The sequence below is a fragment of the Trachinotus anak genome, unplaced genomic scaffold (genome assembly GCF_046630095.1).
Source record: "Trachinotus anak isolate AG129_WGS33_773 ecotype Australia unplaced genomic scaffold, CSIRO_AGI_Tana_v1 ptg000014l, whole genome shotgun sequence".
Lineage (NCBI taxonomy): Eukaryota > Metazoa > Chordata > Actinopteri > Carangiformes > Carangidae > Trachinotus > Trachinotus anak.
In genome coordinates, this window is record NW_027273865.1 from 15,204,017 (window position 1) to 15,226,564 (window position 22,548).

The 22,548-nt window shown below is 42.3% G+C and overlaps 1 protein-coding gene across 3 annotated transcripts in view; it reads left to right on the top strand.

The window, feature by feature from the left end:
* rsrc1 (arginine/serine-rich coiled-coil 1) overlaps positions 1 to 22,548 on the top strand; it is a 114,630-nt gene that overhangs the window by 86,600 nt on the left and 5,482 nt on the right. For 2 of the 3 annotated variants that reach the window (XM_071495935.1, XM_071495936.1), the window contains exon 7: positions 6,535 to 6,606. In XM_071495935.1, the coding sequence (XP_071352036.1) occupies positions 6,535 to 6,606 (72 nt within the window). Of the gene's footprint in view, positions 1 to 6,534; positions 6,607 to 18,429; positions 18,690 to 22,548 lie in introns of those variants that run through there. The other variant, XM_071495937.1, reaches the window with a different exon arrangement.

Here is a 22,548-nt window from a genome sequence, read left to right on the forward strand (position 1 = left end):
TAGGGAAAGTCTCATTTCTTCACACATTCAGCTGAATGATCCAAATTGTCCTTTTGACTTCATGTGTAACATAGTGTAGAGATCAGCGTGTCAGTCTAGGTTTTATCAAGGTCCTCTGCCGCAACAAGTTGTCAGCACGAAATACTCGCAACTTGCATCTGGCTCCTTCATTTAGGCAGCCATTCCTCTCTGAAACATCCAGAACACCATGGGAGTATGAGCCCTAATTGATGCACTCCCCAGCATCAGAATATAGTTGTGAAAAAAAAAAAGCTCTTCAGACGATTGGCAATGAATAATAAATAATTGATTGATTTTGTAAGATATCTCTCTCTAATTGTTTGGTTTGTAAATATTTCATGGATGTCGTTAAAAATCAGCCTGATGACACATGCAGAGGGCAGCCTCCGCTAAAGATCATTCAAGCTCAGCTCTCCTGTTTTTTGTCCAAAGGATTTCACTCGGTATGATTTTCAAAACATAGGAGAACGATCATGTGGTTATGGCTGAGATGCTGATTCATATACAGTACTTTAGTGAATTGATTGCGCTGTCATGATTTTTTTTTTGTCAGGAAACTTTCTTCAGGTCCCATGCAAGTTGCACAATGTCATGCATAAATTCCTGCTGTAATATAAGCTTGCCTTTGAACGTATTTATGCATTTTGGTGTTAAATATTGAAATTACTTCATGTTTTACCTTCTCATCTATGCCTATCCTATCAGAATGCAGCCATGTTTGTGATACATCCTCGGTGAAGTTATACTATACGGCTACAAGGTCTAGATGAGCTGGTTTTGATTGAGGGTCCTGTACAAACACACAGGCACCTGCATTTAAATGTACACAGGAACATAAAAGTAAGGCCTGGCAGAAGCCTTCCACTGAAGTTGCCTGTGTGCTGTGCCACCTAGTGGTTGCTTCAGATGTTGCTTCTTCTTGTGAGCCATTTAACCTCTACACCTGCTGTAGATTTCTGCACTGGGAGATAAAGTGGGTTTTTTTCACCTGAATTCTCAGAAAGAAGACGATTAAAAGCCTCTCTTTGCCTTAAAGTACTGAGCACCTCTTAGCAATTACTGCACTACTACAGCTAGCGCTATAGCAGTCTTACATTACCCTGGTCTGGTCAGGTGAAGAACAGTTATCAGTGTAGATTCGGTAATGATAGATAGTTTTCTCAATAATTCAAATGGAACCTGTAAATAAAGTACCATTAAAAATGATGTAAGCAAGTGTTACATTTACTGTTCCCTTACTCACTGGAGACCTGTTTTTTTGTTTTTGTTTTTTTTTTTTTTTTTTGCTTTTTAATCTCTAGTTTATCTCATGCAGTCCGTGTCATGTGATCATGTGATGCTTTCTTTGTGGAACACAGGAAGATTAGTGTTTAACTGTCTCTCTCTTTATCATATGGTCTGTTCTGTTTACACACAGTAGTAGTGGTAACTGCGTCCTTCAAGTATCCCACAGTAGCCTCAGTATCTTCTGAATGTGAACTCTACTTTTTAGAATATAAAACCTGTATATGTCAGATTACTGATTTTCGAACCCAGACCGTTCCTTGAACTCTTTGACAGTTGAAAAAGAAATGACAGTAGAGCAACAGTGCAGTGGAGCTGTTATAAGTGGACAATGTCCATGTCTTCCCTTTTTGTGTACTTGTCTAATAGGGCTGAACATTACTGGAATACATGGAAGTAATGATTAGGCAGTCGCAAGTGTTCATTTATCTGGTCTGTTCATCATGACACTTCATGTGTGTAAGTGATGGTATTGTATGCACTAAGAGGGTGTGGTAACTTTAGCAGCAGCCTGAAGGAGTACCAGGTCTTTCTCAGTGAGTTTGTTTTTTCTTTGTGGTTTGAAGCCTCCCTCGTGACATGCAGGACTAGTCAAAGCCTCCAAAATATACGTTTGACATCGGATTGCATTTGGTTCTGTCTTTACACTAATCATACATGGATGGACTTGTGTTGTCAGCCTTCTTGGGCAAATAAATGAATTTATGTCTCAAGCCTGCCGACCAACACGTGATGATTTGACCTCTTCACTTATTTTGAAGTTACATGCAACAAAAGAACCGTATGACGTGTGGCCAATAAAATTTTTTTTCTGATATATCAACAAATTAAATTATTTATCAGTTACATTAAAACGGTCATGAAGAAGTCTGTATGATAGTAGGCCTGATAAACCTCTCTGCATTTTATCCCTTTACAGAATGGACTGTGGCACATGTGTACATTTTGATATTGTTGTTGCTGCAACAGTATGTCGATCTGCATGACTATCCAGTTATCAGTCTGTCTGCACAGCAGTTTTCTGTGTGTCTCCCCACCTGTTTGTCTGTCTTGTCTCCTTGCCTGTCAGCCCCGGTGTGCATCACTTAGTGTGCCTACCTGTCTGTCCTCCAGCCCCGTTTTGTTCTTATGTTTCTTTGTCTCGTCTTTCTAGCTGTCAGGACTGTTTTTCCTCATTGTGCCTACATGTCTGTTTGTCTGTCTGCCTGTCTTCCAGCCTGTCTGTCTCTTATTTATTTTTTTATTGTCTTATCTGTCTCTCTGGTATTCAGCGTTGGTTGGAGGCCCCGGCTGCCGAGCTTCACTGTAAAGTGCTCGGCTGATTGGAAGGGACATTTTTCCAATGGCGCTGCGCTGCCTCTAATATTTTGTTTGTCGTTGGGTGTGAGGCTGATTTATCACGCCTCCTCTCCTGCTGACATTCAGATTCACTTTGATTGGCGGCTGGACGGAATGACACCCACCACTACCAACACCACCGACATCCCCACAGCTCTCACACACATGCACGAGCTCTCACAGTCAAATTTGATGCTCTGCATACTCACAGCAAGGTATACAGTGGATATGAATATGCCTATTACGCCAACACATACCCACTTACATTTAGAAATGAAGACACGCACTAGAATACATACTGTCACTCATAAACTCACACAAACGCACACAGACTAAGTGTATAACTGTTCTGTCTCGCATGCTAGTTTGTAAGTGTTGTATTGAGTTTATTGAACAACGTGGGCAGACTGCTGCTCTTCTGTTGTTCTCTCACCTCATGAACTCTATAATATGATAGCCTTTTTCACTTCTAATACTTACTGTACCCAGCCTAAGGCCCAAGCTACCACACTCTTGAATTGAATAACATCTCTCTCCTTCTTTTTCTCACCCTCTGTCCCTCCCTTCTCCCCCACCCCAGTCCCTCCTTAATAACTCTATAACTCACCTCAGCCTTAGATTTAATTGCTTATCTGTGTGTAAACGTATTAACCCTCTGCTGTATCTGTTTTGCTGCCGTCCCGGGGGCCCGACAAGCCTCTCTGACTGCCGTGCCTTACATCCAATGAATAGTCCTTCTCTGAGCGGTAATAGGGAATCAGCATCGTAGCAGCAAGCATTGGCGGCGTGTAAGAGATAAATCAGATTGGGGGTCTTGCTTTGCCAGTTTATTGAATCTAAATTGCGTGCGCGCGTGGCCCCCGCCGGCCCTACACGGCCCATCCATCTCCCGGCTGATAATGGAGCGGGCCCGATTCCACCTGGTGGGAGCATTATTACATTTCCCCTCTAACGAGACCCAGCTAATCCTGCCAAGGGAGGAGGACAGGAGAGAGGAGAGAGGAGGACAGAAGAGAATAGGAGAGGAGAAGAGACGAGCAAAGGAGGATGTTTGGGGGAGGAGGAGAAGAAAGGAGAAAAAGGAGGAGGAGAAAGAGATAGAAGAGGAGATTCTGTGTAAAAAAAAAAAAAATTAAAAAAAAAATTGCAAACATCCTGGCAGCCTGCCTCTCCCTCCTACTCTCTCTTTCTCTCTTTCCCACTTTCTTCCTCTCTGTTGCTGTGCATAAAACATCTTCGAGCGCCATCAGAGCTACATGGCCCCTGGGCCCCTGAGCTGCAATTACACTCATAATCACAATGCAATTTCACTGACGCTCTCCGCCCCTTCCCGCTGCCATCCCTCCTCTTTCCCTCCGCCCCTGCAGCGAAGACTGAACGAAGTCTAAATGAAGTGAAAGGACTCTCCTCTCCCCAACACCCGGCCGTTTATTACGTGCTTTAATAAAAGTCCATCACAGAATTATCCTACAATGAACTGGAGCCACTAAGTTGCCAAGAAATATACTTCCAATAAACAGCCTGTACACACAGACATGCTTATATTTCTAGATGGGTACAGCTGTGAGACTTAATTCTCTCTTTTAATGTTAACAGGCTTTTCATGATAGTACAGCAAAGAGTGTTGCTGCAATGTATTTTTTTCATAGTTTATCTTTTTTTTAAAGCAGAACTCCTTATTGATGCAATTAAATCGTATCCCTGGCTCAGCACACAGGCCTACTTTCATTGTTTTGAGGGGGCAGGAGCCCCGTGAGGCAGTGCACTGATGAGAGATGGATAAACAGTTTGATTTGCTGCTATCGCCCCCAGGCACAGTGTACTGGAGAGATGAGCAAGAGAAGGAAGAGAAAGCATAAAAACGGGGAGGGGTGGGAGAGGGCAAAACAGAAGGAGAGAAGAGAGAGCGAGAGGATAAGAGAACCTGTTGGGGGAGGGATGAAGGGATAGAGGTGGAGGATAAACATGCAAACAAAAAGAGGCGACAAATCATTCCTGTTGTTTGTGTGCACATGTTTGTGTGCACGCAGGCAAGGCTTTTTCTCTTATTTCTGCTTGTTTGTCTGTTTCCCTCGCTGTCAGTTCTTCTTTTTTCCTACATGGCCCCTATCTATCTGCCTATCTCCCTTTCCCCTTTTTTTTCTTCCTTTTTCTCCCCAGTCTCCCTCCCGCTCCATCACACCACCAATACCGCTCTGTCTCCTACCTGCCTCTCAGTAGCCCCGAGCAAGGAGGGAACTGAAGAACACAGAGAGGAGTTCACTCACAAACACAAAAACACACACACACACACACACACACAAACAGGTGTATTCACACAAATACACATCTGTGCATACAAATAAGAAAACTCATGAATATAGTTGTGAAGAAATGCAGCATGGTGCAGCCCATGGTTTGGTTTTTGGCACACACACAAACTTACTAAATTATAACTGTTTTAGCTAAGAGAAATAGATTGCTTGTTGTGCGTTTGGTTAGGCATGCTCCCACACACAGAAACACACACACACGCACACACCCTAGCTGAGGGAGGTAGAGGAGGGTTCAGTCATCCATGTAAAGTCATTGTTAGTAAAGATGCGGAACCTCCAGACTTAACCAGCCGTAACAGCAGTGTGACGGGTTCTTTGTCTACGCCAATTACTGAACAAAAACAGCAGCGCAGTCACAGAGAGACTAGCACAACCCATGGCCTCCTGCATCCAAACAAACACACACACACACGCACACACACACACACACACACACACACACACACACACAGATGTGTATGTGTTGTATTTTTATGTAACATACTTGCTTGCAGTGCAGTCTAACACACAATCAGACACAAACACAACAAACAAGCGTACGCAGGCATCTCAAGTGGTGCAATAAACCACATTCGGACACCCACAGCTGTGCCCTAACACAAACATTCTGTAAGCGCTCACAAACACTTACACCCACTCTTATATTGTATTAACTTTCCCAAAACAGTGCAGAGCTTTCATTCTCCCATTCTCATCCTCCCCCTTCTCTCTTGTCTGCTCGATCTCTTCTTCTGTTTCTCTCTCCTCCTATTTTTTTTTCTCAAAGTTTAAACTCATTAAGTATAATGATATTGGAGACTCAATTTTACATAGCTCACTCATCAACCAAGTGAGATAGCAATAAAGGCGAATGGCTCCACCGAGGCCCTAACGCTGCAAAATAAATGATGCGCCGCAACGGAAATGTAATTAATTTAGAGGCAGTATTGATAGTCCTGCCATACACGGCATTATATTTTTTAATGTGGCTTAACATCTTGATTATTCAGGGGAAAAGGCGGAGGAAAAGGAAGCCGAAACAACACTGCTCATGATGAGGAGATGCTTAAAATGCCCTGACGAGTGTTTACTCCCGCTGCCTCACTTTCTCTTAAGCTTTTCATTATGCCGAGACGATAAACACCTCTCAGGAAGACACACTGACTTTTACAGGGGAATGAAGGAAAAGCCGAGCAGGGTGCTGTCTGGCAGGGAAAGGAGAAGGCATGATTCATGTTTTCGTTGATCTGTACGCTAACTGTTGATCCAATAATGTGTCCTCTGGTAATTTTCTACATTCTTTGTGATGTGGATCGATTTGTTTCAAAACACAGTCTCTTGCACAGAAATAACCTTTGTGCCTTGTATGTACAAATTTTTAGTTTTTAAAATGGGCTTATCAAATACAATAGGGTTTTGTATTTGGTTTTCAGTACACATATATGGTTGTTTATTATTAATAATAATTTCAAGATAAGTTTATCTCTTAATGCCTCAATTGTTAAGATATAAATATTTTCTATAATAAAACCATTGTGAGGGATTCCTGATGTTCTGCTTTGCTCCTAACTCTGTCGTCTGCTGTGTTTCTTTTCAGCTAAGACGGATGAGGTGCTGAGGGCCAAAGTAGCCAAGAGAGAAGAGGAGGCCCGGAAGAAATTAGAGGAAGGTGAGTTATATATGTGTCTGTCATAGATCCAACATGTGGACTTCAGCACATTTGCCAAAGCAGTTCTAAACTGACAAGACAGTCACACAAAGTAAAACCAAAAGCAAAGCAGAAACTATAAAATATAACAGAAATTGCAACGTTAAAGTTGTTGGCACAGTTGAAACACAACAGTTGAAATTCTGCAATAATTCAAGCTAGCTCTATTTTTTTTATCGTCTTCTCCATCAAATAGCCAGTGATATTGTGATTGAGTGGGAACACAAAATACAAACGTTTTTTTTACGCTGTAAGACATCTGTTGTGCAACTTATGTTTTTTACATGGCCCTATTAAATCAACAGGAGCATGCTTATCTGATGAAAACAAAAGGCACACTTGTTATGTGTGTAACACAAATATAAGCCAACAATTGTAATGGGAAGTGCAAGAACACAAAGTATGTGAATTAGTTTTGGAACATCTAAAATCTGCTCCTCTTTCTTACATCAGGTAGTCCCTACACCCTCTGCTTTTACACATTGTAACACATCTAATATGTTACTCTTGTCCTGTAAACAACAATTCTGCTTTCACAGTTTATCTACCCTTTGCAAAAATGAACTCAGAGATGCTGATTACACTCAGTTTTTATTAAGACAGCTGTAATCTGCATAAAGATGCATAGTAGATGTGTAAGGCAGAAATGTGCTTAGCATTGCAGGTAGTAAATTTATCTTGCCAAACTGAACACCCCCCCCCCCCCCCCCCCCCCCCCCCCCCCCCCCACCACCACCACCACTAACATAGGACATGCAGATACGCGCACATACTGCACACACAAAGATTATCTCGGTACACATTCAAATTGAGTCAAGAGTAATTTGCAGTGGATATGCTAGCAGTAACAAAAGTCCTCAGAATAATGACCCTGGTCCCTTGCTCTGACCAGAGCATGATATAAATGAGAATATCAGATGTGCTGTTATCAACTACACTGTGTGTGTGTGTGTGTGTGTGTGTGTGTGTGTGTGTGTGTGTGTGTGTGTGTGTGTGTGTGTTTGTGTGTGTGTGTGTGTTTGTGTGCGTGTGCGTGTGCGTGCATGCACACACAGGCATGTGTAGTAGCATAATTTGTTCTAGTGTGGGTGTTTTTATATTGCTGGACACTCTCCTCTTCTTGTGTAATTTTTTTGTGTTTGGATTGAACAGGCATGTCAGCGTGACCTTTAAAGTTAACTGACCTTTTAGCCAAATGAAAGTCCAGCCATCAGAAACTAATTAGCCTTGCACTCTTGCTTTGGTCCTCCAGTTCTGGGAAGAATTTATTCCATCCTTCTCTCTATTGCACCCTGTTTTATTTTTGTTTTTTTTTTTGTTTTTTTTTTCCAGCCTCTCTGCCATTCTCACATTAATATTATTCATTTTTCTTGGTCTTGGCGCTCTGTCTCTTCCTTCCTTCCCTTTCTGTTTTCTCCTCCTACTTTCTGTCTTACATACTCTCTTTCTTCCCACCTCCATTTGTCCTCATCAACCATTGCCACCTCTCTCCTAACCTCTTCTCTGTGTCTTCTCCTGCTTCTCTTCTCTCTGTGTGGAAGCCTTGCCAAAGTGGTGACTAAGTACCTTGCTTGGGGCAACAGAGCAAGGATCCCAGTCAAATAGCTTTCTTAAGCAAAGTTCACACTTTGGAATCAGTTGACTCTATCTCCCCTTTGCTCAAAGCCTCACTCAAACTGTTCCTTCTGTGTGAAAGAAGGTGTTGTGCTTGATTGTGTAGTGGAGCTGTGGAGTACTGCACGCTGTGCAGGCGCTGCCTTCAAGGACAATCATTTCATTCCTTTCCCTGCACAGAGATACACGAAGTGCGATCCGAGAGGCTCGACAAAGTGGCCCCGATGACTTGCCCTTGCCCTGGTAGTGAGAGTAGCCAGTGGCACTGTCACAAATACATACAAGCACACACATTTGAGTAGAGTCAGCCAGCTCCATCATCATCTGCCCTTTCTCCCAGCACAACTAAAATGGAGGAGGTGGGCCACTGCTGCTGCTAAACAGCAGATCACCAGGAGTCTTTTTATTCCCCGCAGGGCCTTTTAGAGGTCAACACAACTAGAAAGTTTACACTTGAACCTTTAAGTCAAGTGAAATCAGAAAACCTTTTAAGAGAATGGAGTGGAGAAGTGAAGAACACTACCACCTACACTCTCCGTTCATAAATAGATTCACATCCGAGACTGGCAATGTGTTTGAGTTAGTTTAGTCCTAATCGAAACCACCGAGATCTGATTCATGTGGATGCTATGATATGCAAGCTATTATTGTAGCAAACTATGGCTGCATACAGCCCTGCAAGAAGAGAGGGATTTTTATCAGCAGGGTTTACTGAGATAGAGAAAGGAGAGGATCAATAACTGGCCCCGTGGTCATCAGTTAACAAAGTAGTCTCCACTTAAAAGGAGTGTTTGGCTCTCTGGTTAAGGGCAGCCAGATGATGCTAGTGGTTGAAAAAGGAAATGTGATATGAAAGGGTGTGAGAATGAGAGGGGAGGATGATTCCTTTGTTAGTTGCATGCCTTGTTTAGGCTATTAAAGCTGAGAGATGTTGTTTGTGTGCCCAGGAGGCTTTTAGCTAACATAGTATATCCAGCTATAATGAGAGGAACTGACTGCCAGTGTAACACAGTCTGTTTGTGTGGACTGTAGTGTCAGCTGGCACTTTACTGAAGGCAACATATAAGTTATGTCAGTGGTAGTAGTGTATGTAATAAACCAAATATATCAAATTACAGACAATTTTAATTTCTTACCAACCTAAATTTCCCCGACAGTTCCCATTCTCATGGACCCTATTATACCTGCCTGTACATCAGAACACCTGCTTTCTGTTTCACTACAGTCAGATCTATGTATGTGATTTGCATATTCAAATGATTTGTTTTATCTAAACAAAATAACCCACAGATACTCAGTTTGCTATCATATATGGCAAGAAAAAGCATCAAATCCTCCCAATTGATTTTCAGAATACAATTAATTTTCTGTTGATCCACTAATTAATTAGTCATCTAACCTTTTAGAAAATACATATGTATTGTTACAGGTTATTAAAGGGAATCTTATTATTTATTTTAATACAGATTTAAGTGTCTCACTAGTATTAGGTTTCTTTATATTTCTTTTATTTACTTAGTTACTTGTAGGTTATTTCACCAAAGCAACATGTGCAGTATATGTATGTGCAGGTGTTTTTTTCAACTAGGAATGACAAATGTTAATACTTAAGATTTTACTAGCAAGAATTTAAAATGTGTTGAGAAAAGGGAAATGTCACATTATATCCTACTTTCTAATATTGTATCAATTACTGTGGTGTCAGGGATTGGATGTGTGTGCACTTAAGTGTGTAATCAAGTTTGTCATCAATCTAGGCCTCATTAGCCTTTCTTAAGACCTTGAGTTAATTCCAGCTTTTCTTTATATACTTAAAGAGAAATGTAACTAGTTGGCATGAAAATTGGTGTCAAATGCTTGATAACCCCAATTCATTCCCACACGCTCTCATTCTGCTGCTTCAAAAGGCCCTAAACACACACTCTGAACACGGTCATCTGAAATTTTGGGTCCTGTGTGTCGTCCATGAGGCACTGACAGAAACATCTTTTCATTTGTGCAGCCTCACGCTGACATACAGAATTATGTTGATACAGTTTGGACACTAGCCTATAGCCTGTGGATGGTATTTTAGCCCCTATGCTGCTCTGTCCTCATTACCTCAAAACCACCACCAGATTGGGAGATCATATATTTTAATGAGACGTATAATAGCTCTTTAACCCATATCATTAGGGGAATATATACCTACGGTTTGCTCTTTTGGCAGTTAAACGAAAGGACTGTTTCCCTAATTACGCAGTGTGTAGGACAGGTCACGGGTTGGGTGTGTACCTGTCTGTGTGTGTCTGTGTTCAGGAATTATATGACCATTAAATATTCAGCTGCAGGCCCCTTCCAGCTCACCCCCCCTCCCTCACTTCCTCGACCTAGCATCCATTAACGCCTCATCACCGTTTAACTAGCTCTGTTGTCAATCACCACAGGGCCTCGGCTGAAACAGAAAATGGCTGGATTTTGTTTCTTTGCCGAACTTGGTCAAATTATAGAAAAGAGACAGAGTGAGAACATACATGCTTAGCAGCTGTAGGGCACCTCAGTCAAGGACAATCAATATAAGTGAAATATCATTCATTTTCACTTATATTGAAAAGTGTGCCTGCACCATCATTTGTTTGAAATAATATTTCTCTTGTTAGGTATAATTACCTGCTCTGCTAAACAATATGTCAGTCAGCTAAAATTTCCGCTCGGCATGCAAGCGTCTGCATGCAATACCTTTGTGGTAGTGTGCGTCCGTAATAAATGATGTGATCCCTTTTCTAATTGAAAATAATAACTAATCCGTGGATAACAAGCTCTTGTATAATCCGAAGCCATATCCCTTCAGTTCTGGCCTATCTCAGCTGTAATAAAAGACAGGAAATGAGAGGCAAGTGAGAGTGGTGGCTTGGACATTGACGCTTAATGTAATCTGCCTTGAAATCAAATTATTTGACCTGGAAAGCCTAACAATACAAAACTCCTGCCGGGCTGCTGTTAAATATTTAGCATGTGCCTGTCATGAATACAAATGGTGCGCAAATTAGAATCTACAGGCGCGTGACCCCCATATCACACCCCGGGAGCACAGGGGGGCTGGCTCTGCTTTAAATGTTTTAATTACCGGGGCCATGGTTTGGCGTGCCACGCTACCTCGCCGAGCAGCATCGGTACCACTCAGGCTGCCACTTGAAGGACAAGCAGTGAAATTCATCCGCTGGTAAACACGAGTGATCTGATGTCCATGATCTCATCACATTAACTAAAACATGAAGATTCAATAAAGAGAGTGTCTGAATTATACCAAGCTATAATTATAGTTCCCAGCATCCTCGCTCAGGGCAGACGTTATACTTTTTTTAAACTGTGTTCTTTCCACTGGCTACATGATCTACCTTAGGACTCAGGGGAGGCACTGTATTGCTCTTGTGCACTCTGCACTGAAGGAATATCTGTCTCAGTGATTTTGATGTAAGAAAATCTGGTTTGTATTGATTCTGTATTGATTAGTGGAGTTAGCCTCATCTCCTGTCGTTACTTCAGATAAATGGCCTTATTTGTTGTGTTATTACGTTCAACACAATCATGCCAGGAACAGTCAGAGGAATATTGAACCGACACTTCATTGGCTTCATGGGTTCTATTTGTTCCAGGAATTAAAGGATGTTTTCTGCCTGTGTAGCACTGCAGTGAAAGTGTAGAAGAGAGCACAATGACAATCAATTACACCTTCATTTAAAAGGTCTGTTTCAAACAGAATCTCACAGAAGAACGTTCCACACTTATTTCTGATTTTTGTCCTGCCTAAATAATGATTGATTTAGACATGAATAGTGCCACAGATTTTGTCTAGCCATCTCTCTTTTTATTTTCTTCTCTCTCCTCCCTATTCATTCAGGTTTGTGGTTGCCCCCACGTTGAAATGATTAGTTATGCAAGGCTTGTAAGCACTGAATCAGAGTTATGGTCCCTGGGGAAATAAATTTGGCAGAAAATCAGTGTGAGAAGATTTAATTATCACGAGGAGACCTTTTTTCCTTGCCTTGGCCCACTGAAGCCCAAACTCCTCTCTCTCTCTCTCTCTCTCTCTCTCTCTCTCTCTCTCTCTCGCTCTCTCTCTCTCGCTCTCTCTCTCTCTCTCTCTCTCTCTCTCTCTCTCTCACTCACTCTCACTCTCACTCTCTCTCTCACTCACACACACACACACACTCACTCACTCTCTCTCTCTCTCTCTCTCTCTCTCTCTCTCTCTCTCTCTTTCTCTCCCCCCCTCCCCCTTGTGCTTTGCTCAGCTCCACACGCTGTAGCCAAAAAAACCCTGGCGTGCAGCGTGGACGCCAGCCCTCGCCTTGCCTTCCTACTCCTCCCAATTTGTTTCATTGCACGGTGATAAGCCAAGCAATTACTGCTTTATTGATTTTTCATCACTGCAAATTTAAAGTTGATTTTTTTTCCCCCTACCTTGCGCTTCCCCGTTTCTCCCTCGGAGATGGCTCTGCAAGGTGATTAGGTGACCTCCTGTCCTAAGTGCTGCTGGTCCCGTGAATGTGTGGAGGCGAATGCCGAATACTGCTAACCCCGTGTGACCCTTTGTTGTCCCGGGGTAATGGGATGCTGATGCTGCCTGGTGTGGCTGTCACTTCTGCAGCTATGGAGCCTATAGCTTAATAATTTCTATAAGGATATCTGTGGAATGACATGTTTGACTCGATAGCAGCTAAGCTATCTCTGCGATAGGCTAGATTACACAAAAATTGACCACACAAGCCCCCTGCCTGTGTTCATTCAAGTCAAGTGGACAGATGATTGACAGCACCCTTTTACCCTCTGTGATTGGTAATCGTTTCTTAGGTCCCCCTTATCAATTAACCTCCTGCCAGTAGACCGATGTATGTTCAGCAACCGTGTTGAGTCACCAGGCTGATGTATTTTCCAGATTTCCTGTCTATTCCATTTAGGTTATGGATAGTATCAGGCAGATTTGTCGAAAATTTGATACTGAATGTGAAAATCTTTCTTGATCAAATTAATGTTTAGAAGCTGAAAAAAATGGTTTGTGTGCCTATACATGTTTTTATCAACTTTTTTGCAAATAGTTTTTTTTTCTACAATTAATAGTTAAGATGTAATTAAACAGAATTTTATTTGGGGAAAAAATCTGAAAATTGAACAATGACTAAATCAATAACCAATGAATAGCTAAATAAACAGAATGACCATTGCAGCCATAGCAGCGTAGCCTTACTACCTGGAGTTTAAATGTAAGGTGGTAGTTTGTCACTCTAACTGAAAACAGTCCCAGTATGTGAAAGTGGCTTACACACACACACGCACACATGCATGCACATGTCTGGATATGATCACACACAGCAGTAGTGTACTTGGTGTAGTCTAACAGGGTGGTCAGACTGCAGTGATTAGACACACCCTCAGACTGTTACAGGTCAAAGTGCTAGCATCCTGGGTGGCTCTGGCCATGTGGTGGCCCCTGCAAGGTTTGTCATTAGACATCAGAGGTCAATTACCAGTGTATGTGTGTGTTTTTGGGTAAATTGTGTGTGTTGGGGGGCTTTGGGGGCACTACATTGCATCATGAAGGCATTGCACCTCTTGCACTTCTGTGCAAAAAAAATGTTACATGTGCACATGTGAAAAGAAGCTCATTACACAGCAGAGAGCTACCAATACTTGGCTGAAATATACAAAAGCGATTAATAACACAAACTGACATAAGCATAACGATAATTTTAAATTTACACATGACACATTGTACTGCACATGCAGTCGACCTGTGTGTGATCCAGTCATTGTCACTGTTCACCAGATCTACAACTGTATTTTTTTTTTGAGGCATTTTGCCTTTATGAGAGAGAGACAGAAAAGTTGGGTGGAGAGAGAGAGAGAGAGAGAGGGGATGACATGCTGCAAAGGTCCACGGTCCAAAATCGAACCCGGGCCGCTGCAGTTAGGACTAAGCCTGAATGCTATACATACTACCAGGTGAGGCACAGAGTCGCCCCATCTACCCCAACTGTATATCCTCGCACATTACTGATGCTTAGCTCACTGTGTTTAGTAAAGCTGGTTTTCTAAGGGAGCGCCTTAGCAAAATTTATGTCAATTCTTGTGTCAGACTTGAGTACAGCACATTACAACCATATTGCCTTCTTACTTCTGCAGCTTGTTCAGTGACAAGCTCTGCCTGTGCCATGAGGACAGGTCCAGTGCAGGATGGGGTAACAGTCAGAGAACGTAGAGGTAAAGGGTCTCTGCATGGAGAGCAATACACCCATTTATACCTGTGCACACACATAATATGGGTGCAGTGAGGGGAACTTACACACACACACACGCACACACACCAGTACAGCTGACAGAAATCAAACATATCAGGCCTGACTGGACGTTATAGTCAAGCAACTATTCATGCATTTTCTTCCTGTAATTTAGACCCTAAATGAAAATAATTTACTTTGAGGAGTTTTGAATTTACATGCAAATGATGATGTCACCCTTGTTTTGTTATTTTGCATGATTTCCTCCAATAAGGCAGAATGCAATAGAAAAAGGAGTGTAATATATTACACAGTGCCAAGCTTATTAGTTGACAACTGAGGTCAGAAAAGGAGGAGGTGGGGGGCATTTGCCTAATTAATTACTACTCAGATACACACACACACACACACACGGCCATGACCTTTACTAATATAGTTTGTAACAGACCACACAAACAGGAGTCTCCCTCCCTCTCTGTTCCCGTTCCTCCATCACCCACACACACATACACACACACACACACACACACACACACACACACACACACACACACACACACACACACACACACGCACACCCTGTCAGGAGCCAGCAGAGTGAAAGAGAGAATCAATTACAACCCAACTAAAGAGAAAGACTTGGTTTCTTGATGGCTACATGTCAAGAAGACTGTAGGTCACGAGGTGCGTGTGCCTGTTTGTGTGTTGACAGTCATGTATTAGTGTATGTGAAAATCGAGCCAGTTTCCTGGATTCAGATTACATCATTTTCATTTTAAAGACCTTGCTCCAATTAAGTAATTAGTTGCTTGGTGTTTCTCTAATTATAGAGTTGTTCATAAAAGAGCTGCTGACCAGCCTGGGATCGAAAAATGGAGACCACTGCACTTTTCCCTCCGCACACACTCAAACACACACATGCGCACAGCCTAGTTTTACTTCAAGTTAATTCAGTCAAATGCTTGTTATTTCTGGTAAAGGGCAGGGCAGGACTCTGTATTCTAATCACGCTAAAACAGCACTGTGCTTAATAAAGAGCTCCCTGAGTCTCACAGACAGACAGGCAGACAGATTATTGTACTGCAGATTACTGAACAGTTAGGAGTCTGAAATATGAGAAATGAGTTTAAGGTCCTTCATCTACGTGCTGATTTACACTTTACACTACACTTTATTCTCACTTTCTAAAGTGACTTCAAGGGGTTTGTTGTTCTTGCAGCATGCTGACAATATCCTACGTATGGGTCCTGAAATAGCAGGAGTTAATTTAATAGAATATAAGAAAACTAAATTTCATACAATTTTTTAGAAATGCCACAAGTCCCCTTTCAAGCTTGTTGACAGAGAAAGTGGCTGTGATCTTGAAGATCTCACCACTCAGCCAGTGAAAGCTTGACTATTTAATGAGATTCTGTGATGCTGCCCAGGCACAGGACATCGACAAACACTCATACTGCTCTCTTTCTCCCCCTCACACACACACACATACACACACACACACAGAGAAACACACCCACCTGGTTTTAGTTAGCCATCTATGTTTGCAGTTAGCACCATGTAGGCAGGTCAGCAGGAGCAGTCAGGTCTTAGCTAGAATTTCTGATAAATAGCTGATTTATGTGCAGTAAATATACAGTAGATGCTTTTAAACTTCGTTTGCACTAGTTTCCTTAAAGGTAGACCCTTGTTTTTTGAAATGAATGCATTAGTTATATCCATTATAGCAATAGGTGCAGTGTCAACAAGGCAACAATAAACATGTCGTCCCATGATGAATGGTAACTTCTCCATCTGAGCCAATTACAAGTAAATACAGTATGTTAGCTTTTTTCAGTTGTAATACAAACAGTGTATTTGGAAGCGGGAATGTAGCATGCGTTGCATCATTTTCCAAAAAACTGCGTCTCATCAAAGTCTCATAAGTTATGTCTGAAGTTTACATGACCCGAACATGAACAAACAAATAACGTATAAGTCCTTTAGATCAGTCCGTACAGTTTTGATGGCAGAATAAAACAATTACATGCATCATCATTTCTTATAAATACAGTCTGTGACTTCAGATATTGTGTATGATGGATGCACGGATGGATGGAAGAACAGACTGGGGCCAATCTGTTGTTCCTCCCCATGATTTCATTATGGGCAGAAACAAAAAGAGGCTAAACACATGCATTTAATTGTAGTAGTAGGATTTTTTCGTATAGATGTGGAAAACATACTGCAAAGTAGGTGAACTAGGGTCAATTGAGAATAGGAAGTTAAGAGGAGAGATGAGAAGAAAGGGGTTGGATGACAAAAGAGGGAGAGAAGTGGCGAATAGGCAGGGATGAGTGGAGATGTGGAAGGAGATAGCTGAGCGTGGCGCGTGGCTGCCGTGTCATCCTGTCATTAGCAGGTTGTTTGGGTCTTTAATTCATCATTCAGACCTTTATTGACTGGAGAGTGGGAGATCACTATCACCAGGAGACACTAGAAGAGCGTGCGTGTGACACTCAGCCACCAGCTGCTCTTCATTTCCTGATTCCAAATAGATATCACATAAGAGATCACATAAAAATATCACATGCCATACCTGCTGAGGTCAAATAATGCTCAAGGCTACATACCATTCATTTATGGTATTGTTCCCTAAGTTCCACAGAACTTACAGACCTGAGTGTTTAAGGGAGACAGCTGAGCATTAGTGATGGGTGACAGGCCCCTGATGTCAGTGACAGGAGTCGACAGGACAGCAAACTCCACAGAGACCAGTTGACACTATGATAACAAGGTGAGCACCGCAGGGGATCACTTGGCCTGTGTGTGTATTGTGTTGGAAGGTGCATTGTTGGAAGCCACGGGTTATAGAGACATGTGGCCTTTCTGGGGGGAGGATGGGAGGTAATATGTGAGTGACTGTGCGTATTATGTATTTGCGCGCGTGTGTGTGTGTGGTCTCGTGGGAATGCACATTAGACTGGCTTAGCCACCTGCTCTGTCACTGGACATCTCCCTGCTCACACACGCACTTACAAACACATACATACATATACACACACTCCTTGGGGAAACACTCGGGACATCTGGCTCAGCCTGTCAGAATTTTCCTTCATTTTGTGTGACCTGTTGACCCGGGCCTCCACAGGCGTCAGCCACATCAGCGTCACATATTGTCATTGTTGCAACACTACTATTGGTGGTTGGCTTCCTCACAGACAACCTACAGATTCACACAAAGGAGAGAGGAAACACGTGGTGGTTTCGCTTTTTTTTGGCACTTGGATGGTTTTGATAGTCCAGGTGTTTCTCATACTTCTGTGTTGCTGATCTGTTTTTGTCTGCTCTCATTATCCCCATCACCTTTCTGTCTCTCTCTCTATGTGTCTCTTCTCTTCCTCCCAGACCCATTGAGGTCTCATTTTTCAATGCCTAAAGCTGCAGGGTATTAGTTATGCAAATATTGATGTGCCGCTTTAGCCTGCTAGCTATCAATTGAAATCAGCAAATCGATGGGCCTAATAGCTGCTCATTAGCCACTTGATGCATTTCCAGGGCTAACATCAGAACCTGTCAGCAGCCCCTGATCGATACAGTCTAAAAGTATTACCTAACCAAGGCCCACACCAGACACCTTTTTAATAACGGAAGTTAGCCATGTGACTTTCCATGTAAGAGTAGAGCAATAGGTCTGACTCTGATTCTGTGCCTGAGTGGCACAGGCTTAAACTTCTCTGTCATATCAACAAAATATCTCATTAGCAGCAGCGTTTGCAGACACATTAGATTTCTTAATTTATTTATTTCAATGCAATGGAAATCTCATCGGCAAAGCAAAATGTCTCGCAGAGAGTCATTTGGTGCTGATAATGAAATCTCATCAGTTGGATTTTAATAAGTAACCTATTGTTTCATTTTTTCTGTTGTTGTTCAGTCCAATTCCCAGGCATGCGTTGGAGCAGCCTGTTGTTTGGGCCTGGAGAATCATACAGTAAAGACTTTGATGCAGCCAGGATGCTGCTGCTGAGAACAGGGCCAGACCGGAGCCCCTCTATCGCCCCTAGCACACAGCCCTGCTAAGCTTAACTCAGCTGTTTGATGCCAAGCTCTGCAAGTGTGTGCCTGTGTGCGCGCGTGTGTGTGTGTGTTTACCCAGCTCAGGGGTTACATAAACAAGAGCAGCTAGCCTACAGGTAAGACCCACAGGAGACCAGCCAGGAGAGAGAGAGTGAGATGGAGCGCCAGTCTCTTACCTTGGCATTCCCCAGGTGTTGTCACCATTGCTGGAGCTGGATATTCACTAATGAAGGGTGAGCTGGAAAATGGCTAAAGGAGATAGTAAACAAAGTTACTGCACACTCACACACACACACAATGAATACACTCATACACGTGTGTTAATATAGTTAAGTTGGTGGAGACAAGCATCCGTGCATGTGTTTGTGTGCATCCCTGATGTATCTGGGGCTGCTGTAAAGAGATGGGGAGAATGTGGGCGGATGGGGATTGGAGGCGGAGGCAGGCAGCGGGGCAGTTGGCCGCTGGTGTAGAGAGAGAAAGAGCGGGGAAAGGGATTGGAGGGGGGGTGGGGGTACAGCGGAGATAAATCATTAGAGAGCAGGTTATTGGAAATGCAGGGAGATAAAAGAGTGAAGAAGCCAGTAATTGCCTTAAAGATCAGACTACAAAGCATTACTTTGGATTTTACAAGGCCAGCCAGCAACAAAAGAGCAGTAATTTATGAGCTCAGTGTAAAAGAATAGCATAATTACATTAAAAATTAATGCTAATGAGGGCTAAAATGGGGAAGGTGGTTATTATGAAAGTTTGTATTCATCTTCCCTGGGTTGAATGATGGCTAGTGGCTTGATTAATGGCTTAATTTCTATCAATTAGCAGGCAAAAAAAATCTCCACAGAGACGGGCCTAAATTGAGCATTGAATTACACATCTTTGCCGCGGTGCAGGGAGAGAGGTAGTGGGGCAGAGGAGGGGAGGGCACATTATTGAAACCTGGTAAAGCCAAGGGATGTTGCTGTGTGCAAGTGTATGAGCATGTCCAGGTGAAAGCTGGGCGTGGGTTACAAAACCCTGATCAATGTTTATCCTCATGTATTCTAAGGTTTATATCATTGTGAGGTTTGCAGTAGACATTGTGTCAGTGGTAAACAGAGAAAACTACATTTAAAACCAATCTTGTGAATTTTAATCATTTTCTTTGACTAATTAAAAAGATTACGCTTTGATTTAACTGACCAGATCAATATAGGAGTCACTATTTTCTGTCATGAGTCCCATATATACTTCTTGAACTCACTGTGCCAAAGTAACACTCTGCCATTAATACAACAGCACAGTTTGCCCTTTCTTTGCTGTTCATTTTTAATACATTCATTAAATGCCTTTAAGCTCCCTGTTTGCCATATAATCCCAAAACAGTCAAAGATTTGCCAAAATTTGAGAGACCTCAATAAAACAAGCAGTTAGTTTTCCTTTTATTTATTTTCCTCCACACAACAAGTGCTGCGGTAATTTAGCTGGCACACTAGTGCACTCAATTACTGGAATTAATCAGCAGCAGCAATATATTCAGCTCGGCTGCTCTTGATTGACAAACTCTAGACCAAAGTCAAGTTTACAAAGACAACGCTGCCATAGCCCAAGGCCTCTGCTCACATGTGTTGATGAACAGCTCCCTCTTCTGGCAGGAAAGTTAAACTGTTGTTCAACGCTCGCATCTTCAAGGCTGAAGGAGATGAGCTGAAATCTGTTTCCATTGGCTGGTTTGATTTTCTCTCCCCGTCTTCTGGTCTTAATCAATGAAGTGGACAAACAGCTATTTAGAGAGAACAATAGCCTATTGATTCTGAGCCACTCATCAGCACCGCTGTCTGTCCAACTAATTTCAGTAATGACATAGCAAGTGAGTTTTCTGACTCCCTCTCATACACATGTGCGCACACACACACACACACACACACACACACACACAGATAGGTGTAAAAATGCAAGGACACAAACACATGTTAACATGCATTGGTCAATCACTATCCATTACTAGTTTGATCCCATTTCTGGCAACCATTACCATTCATGGTAATGGTTGTAATGCATTTCAATGTCCAGACACAAATGCAATATAGACATAAGAATAATCTAATTTAAAGCAGTGCATATACAGTACATTTAATTGTGTCTGCTTTCTTTTCCTCTCTGTCTCTTGTTCTCTCTGTTTTTTCTGTCTCAACTTTCACTCTATCCTCCTCTCATCACTGACAGAGAAGCGTTCCTAATGCGGTGACAATTGAGTCGACCTGTTAAATTAATTTGCCAGATAATGTGTCAATATTAAATATCAACTTTGACCTCTCTGAGCTGCCAAGTGAGCTCGCCCAGCTAGAGTATTGATTTTTGTCTGCCTCTAAGCATGCTAGGCCCGCACTCAAAGTCCATTATTTTTGATTTTCTCATGAAATACATATCTTTTCCCGCTGACATCTGACAAACAGCATATGGAAGTCATTTTATCTACCAATAATGTGTTTGTCAAAAAATCTGAGGTCTTAATGGATTCCTGCAGCACACATGGACAGCCCAGCAACAGACAGGCCTGCCAAGGAGATGCCAGCAGATATGGGTGTGTGTGTGTGTGTGTGTGTGTGTGTGTGTGTGTGTGGATACATGTCAGTTTGTGCGTGTTTGTGTGGTAGTTCTTTACGTATGGCATTCATGCTCGAAGGACAGCAGAGAAGGGCTAATTGAAAAAGTGAATTAATAGCGCTGAATTAATTGTTGGACAGTCACAGGCTGTGGTTTTCATTCAGACAGTTGCACACTGAGGCAGCCGTGCAGTGGTGATAGTGGTATGAAGGACAGGCCACAGTCTCCAGGAGGATATTAGGCCAGTGTTCAGACTTCATCTAGCAGCCCAGTCAAGGTAATGACTATTTTTGGAGCCGCTGTGCAATGTGTCTCTGCTCACATCTTCCCGCACAGGATGACAAGCTGATAGTCTGTCATATAGGAAGGCTTAATTCCACTTGTCACTCAGTTGTCCAATTCTGCAGTGCATTTAAATCAAAACCAAGTTTGTTTGAGTGCTATTATGAACTATAATAGGGTGTGTGCGCCTTTGGTGTGTGTGTGAGAGTGAGAGAGAGAGAGAGAGCATGTGATGCTTTGCTGTGAAAGCAGGAACAAATATTCATTTATTCATTAAACACCAAGGCCACGAAGATGTGTTGTGACACCCTTTCTGTAGCTGCTAATGGATTGAATTAATTCCTGCTATTAGCTCCAGTTGCAAGGAGTGTGTATGTGTTTGTGTGTGCGTGCGTGCTTGTGCGCGCATATACGGATTTATGTGAACCATGAGTGCCAAGTATGTAAGTTTGCAAACACGTGTACATGTGGGAGTTCTTGTATGCCGTTGTTCTTTGTGTACAAGTGTGAGAGTGAATGAGTGTGAGTGAGTGTGTGTGTGTTCCCATTTGTGTACTTGTTTCCATGACACAGCCTACATCAGTGGAGCAGAGAAACATGGATGTCTGCTGGATTGACAGATAGAGAGATGGGAGAGTGCAGGAGAGGACGGATGGATGGGGGAGAGAGGGATGAATATTGACTGATCAATGGAAAGATTGACAGCCAGAGAATAATGGGAGCATTCAGACTGTCTTTTTTTCTTGTTGCTAACTTTCCTGGCACACCTATTTTTGCCCTCCTACGCTACGAAGACTGCTCTTGAATTCTTGAAATGATTTATTATCTGATATGCAGAATCCTGATGTGTTTATATCCAAGAGTAATTTACTGGAAACCCTTTCTGTCTGTTTGTTTGATGGGCCAAGCCAGAGCAAAATACTTTCTGATTCATGAAAACTGTATGAAACCTAATCACATTTAGTCTCCATAATGAAATTTCATTGCAGTGAGTTTGTGTTCATATTTTGATTATTTTAGAATGCATTATCTGAGTGTAATTCACTGTCTGGCTATTATCTTGTTAGTATTTTTTCCACTTACCTTTTGTACTAACTCTGTGCCCTTGGTT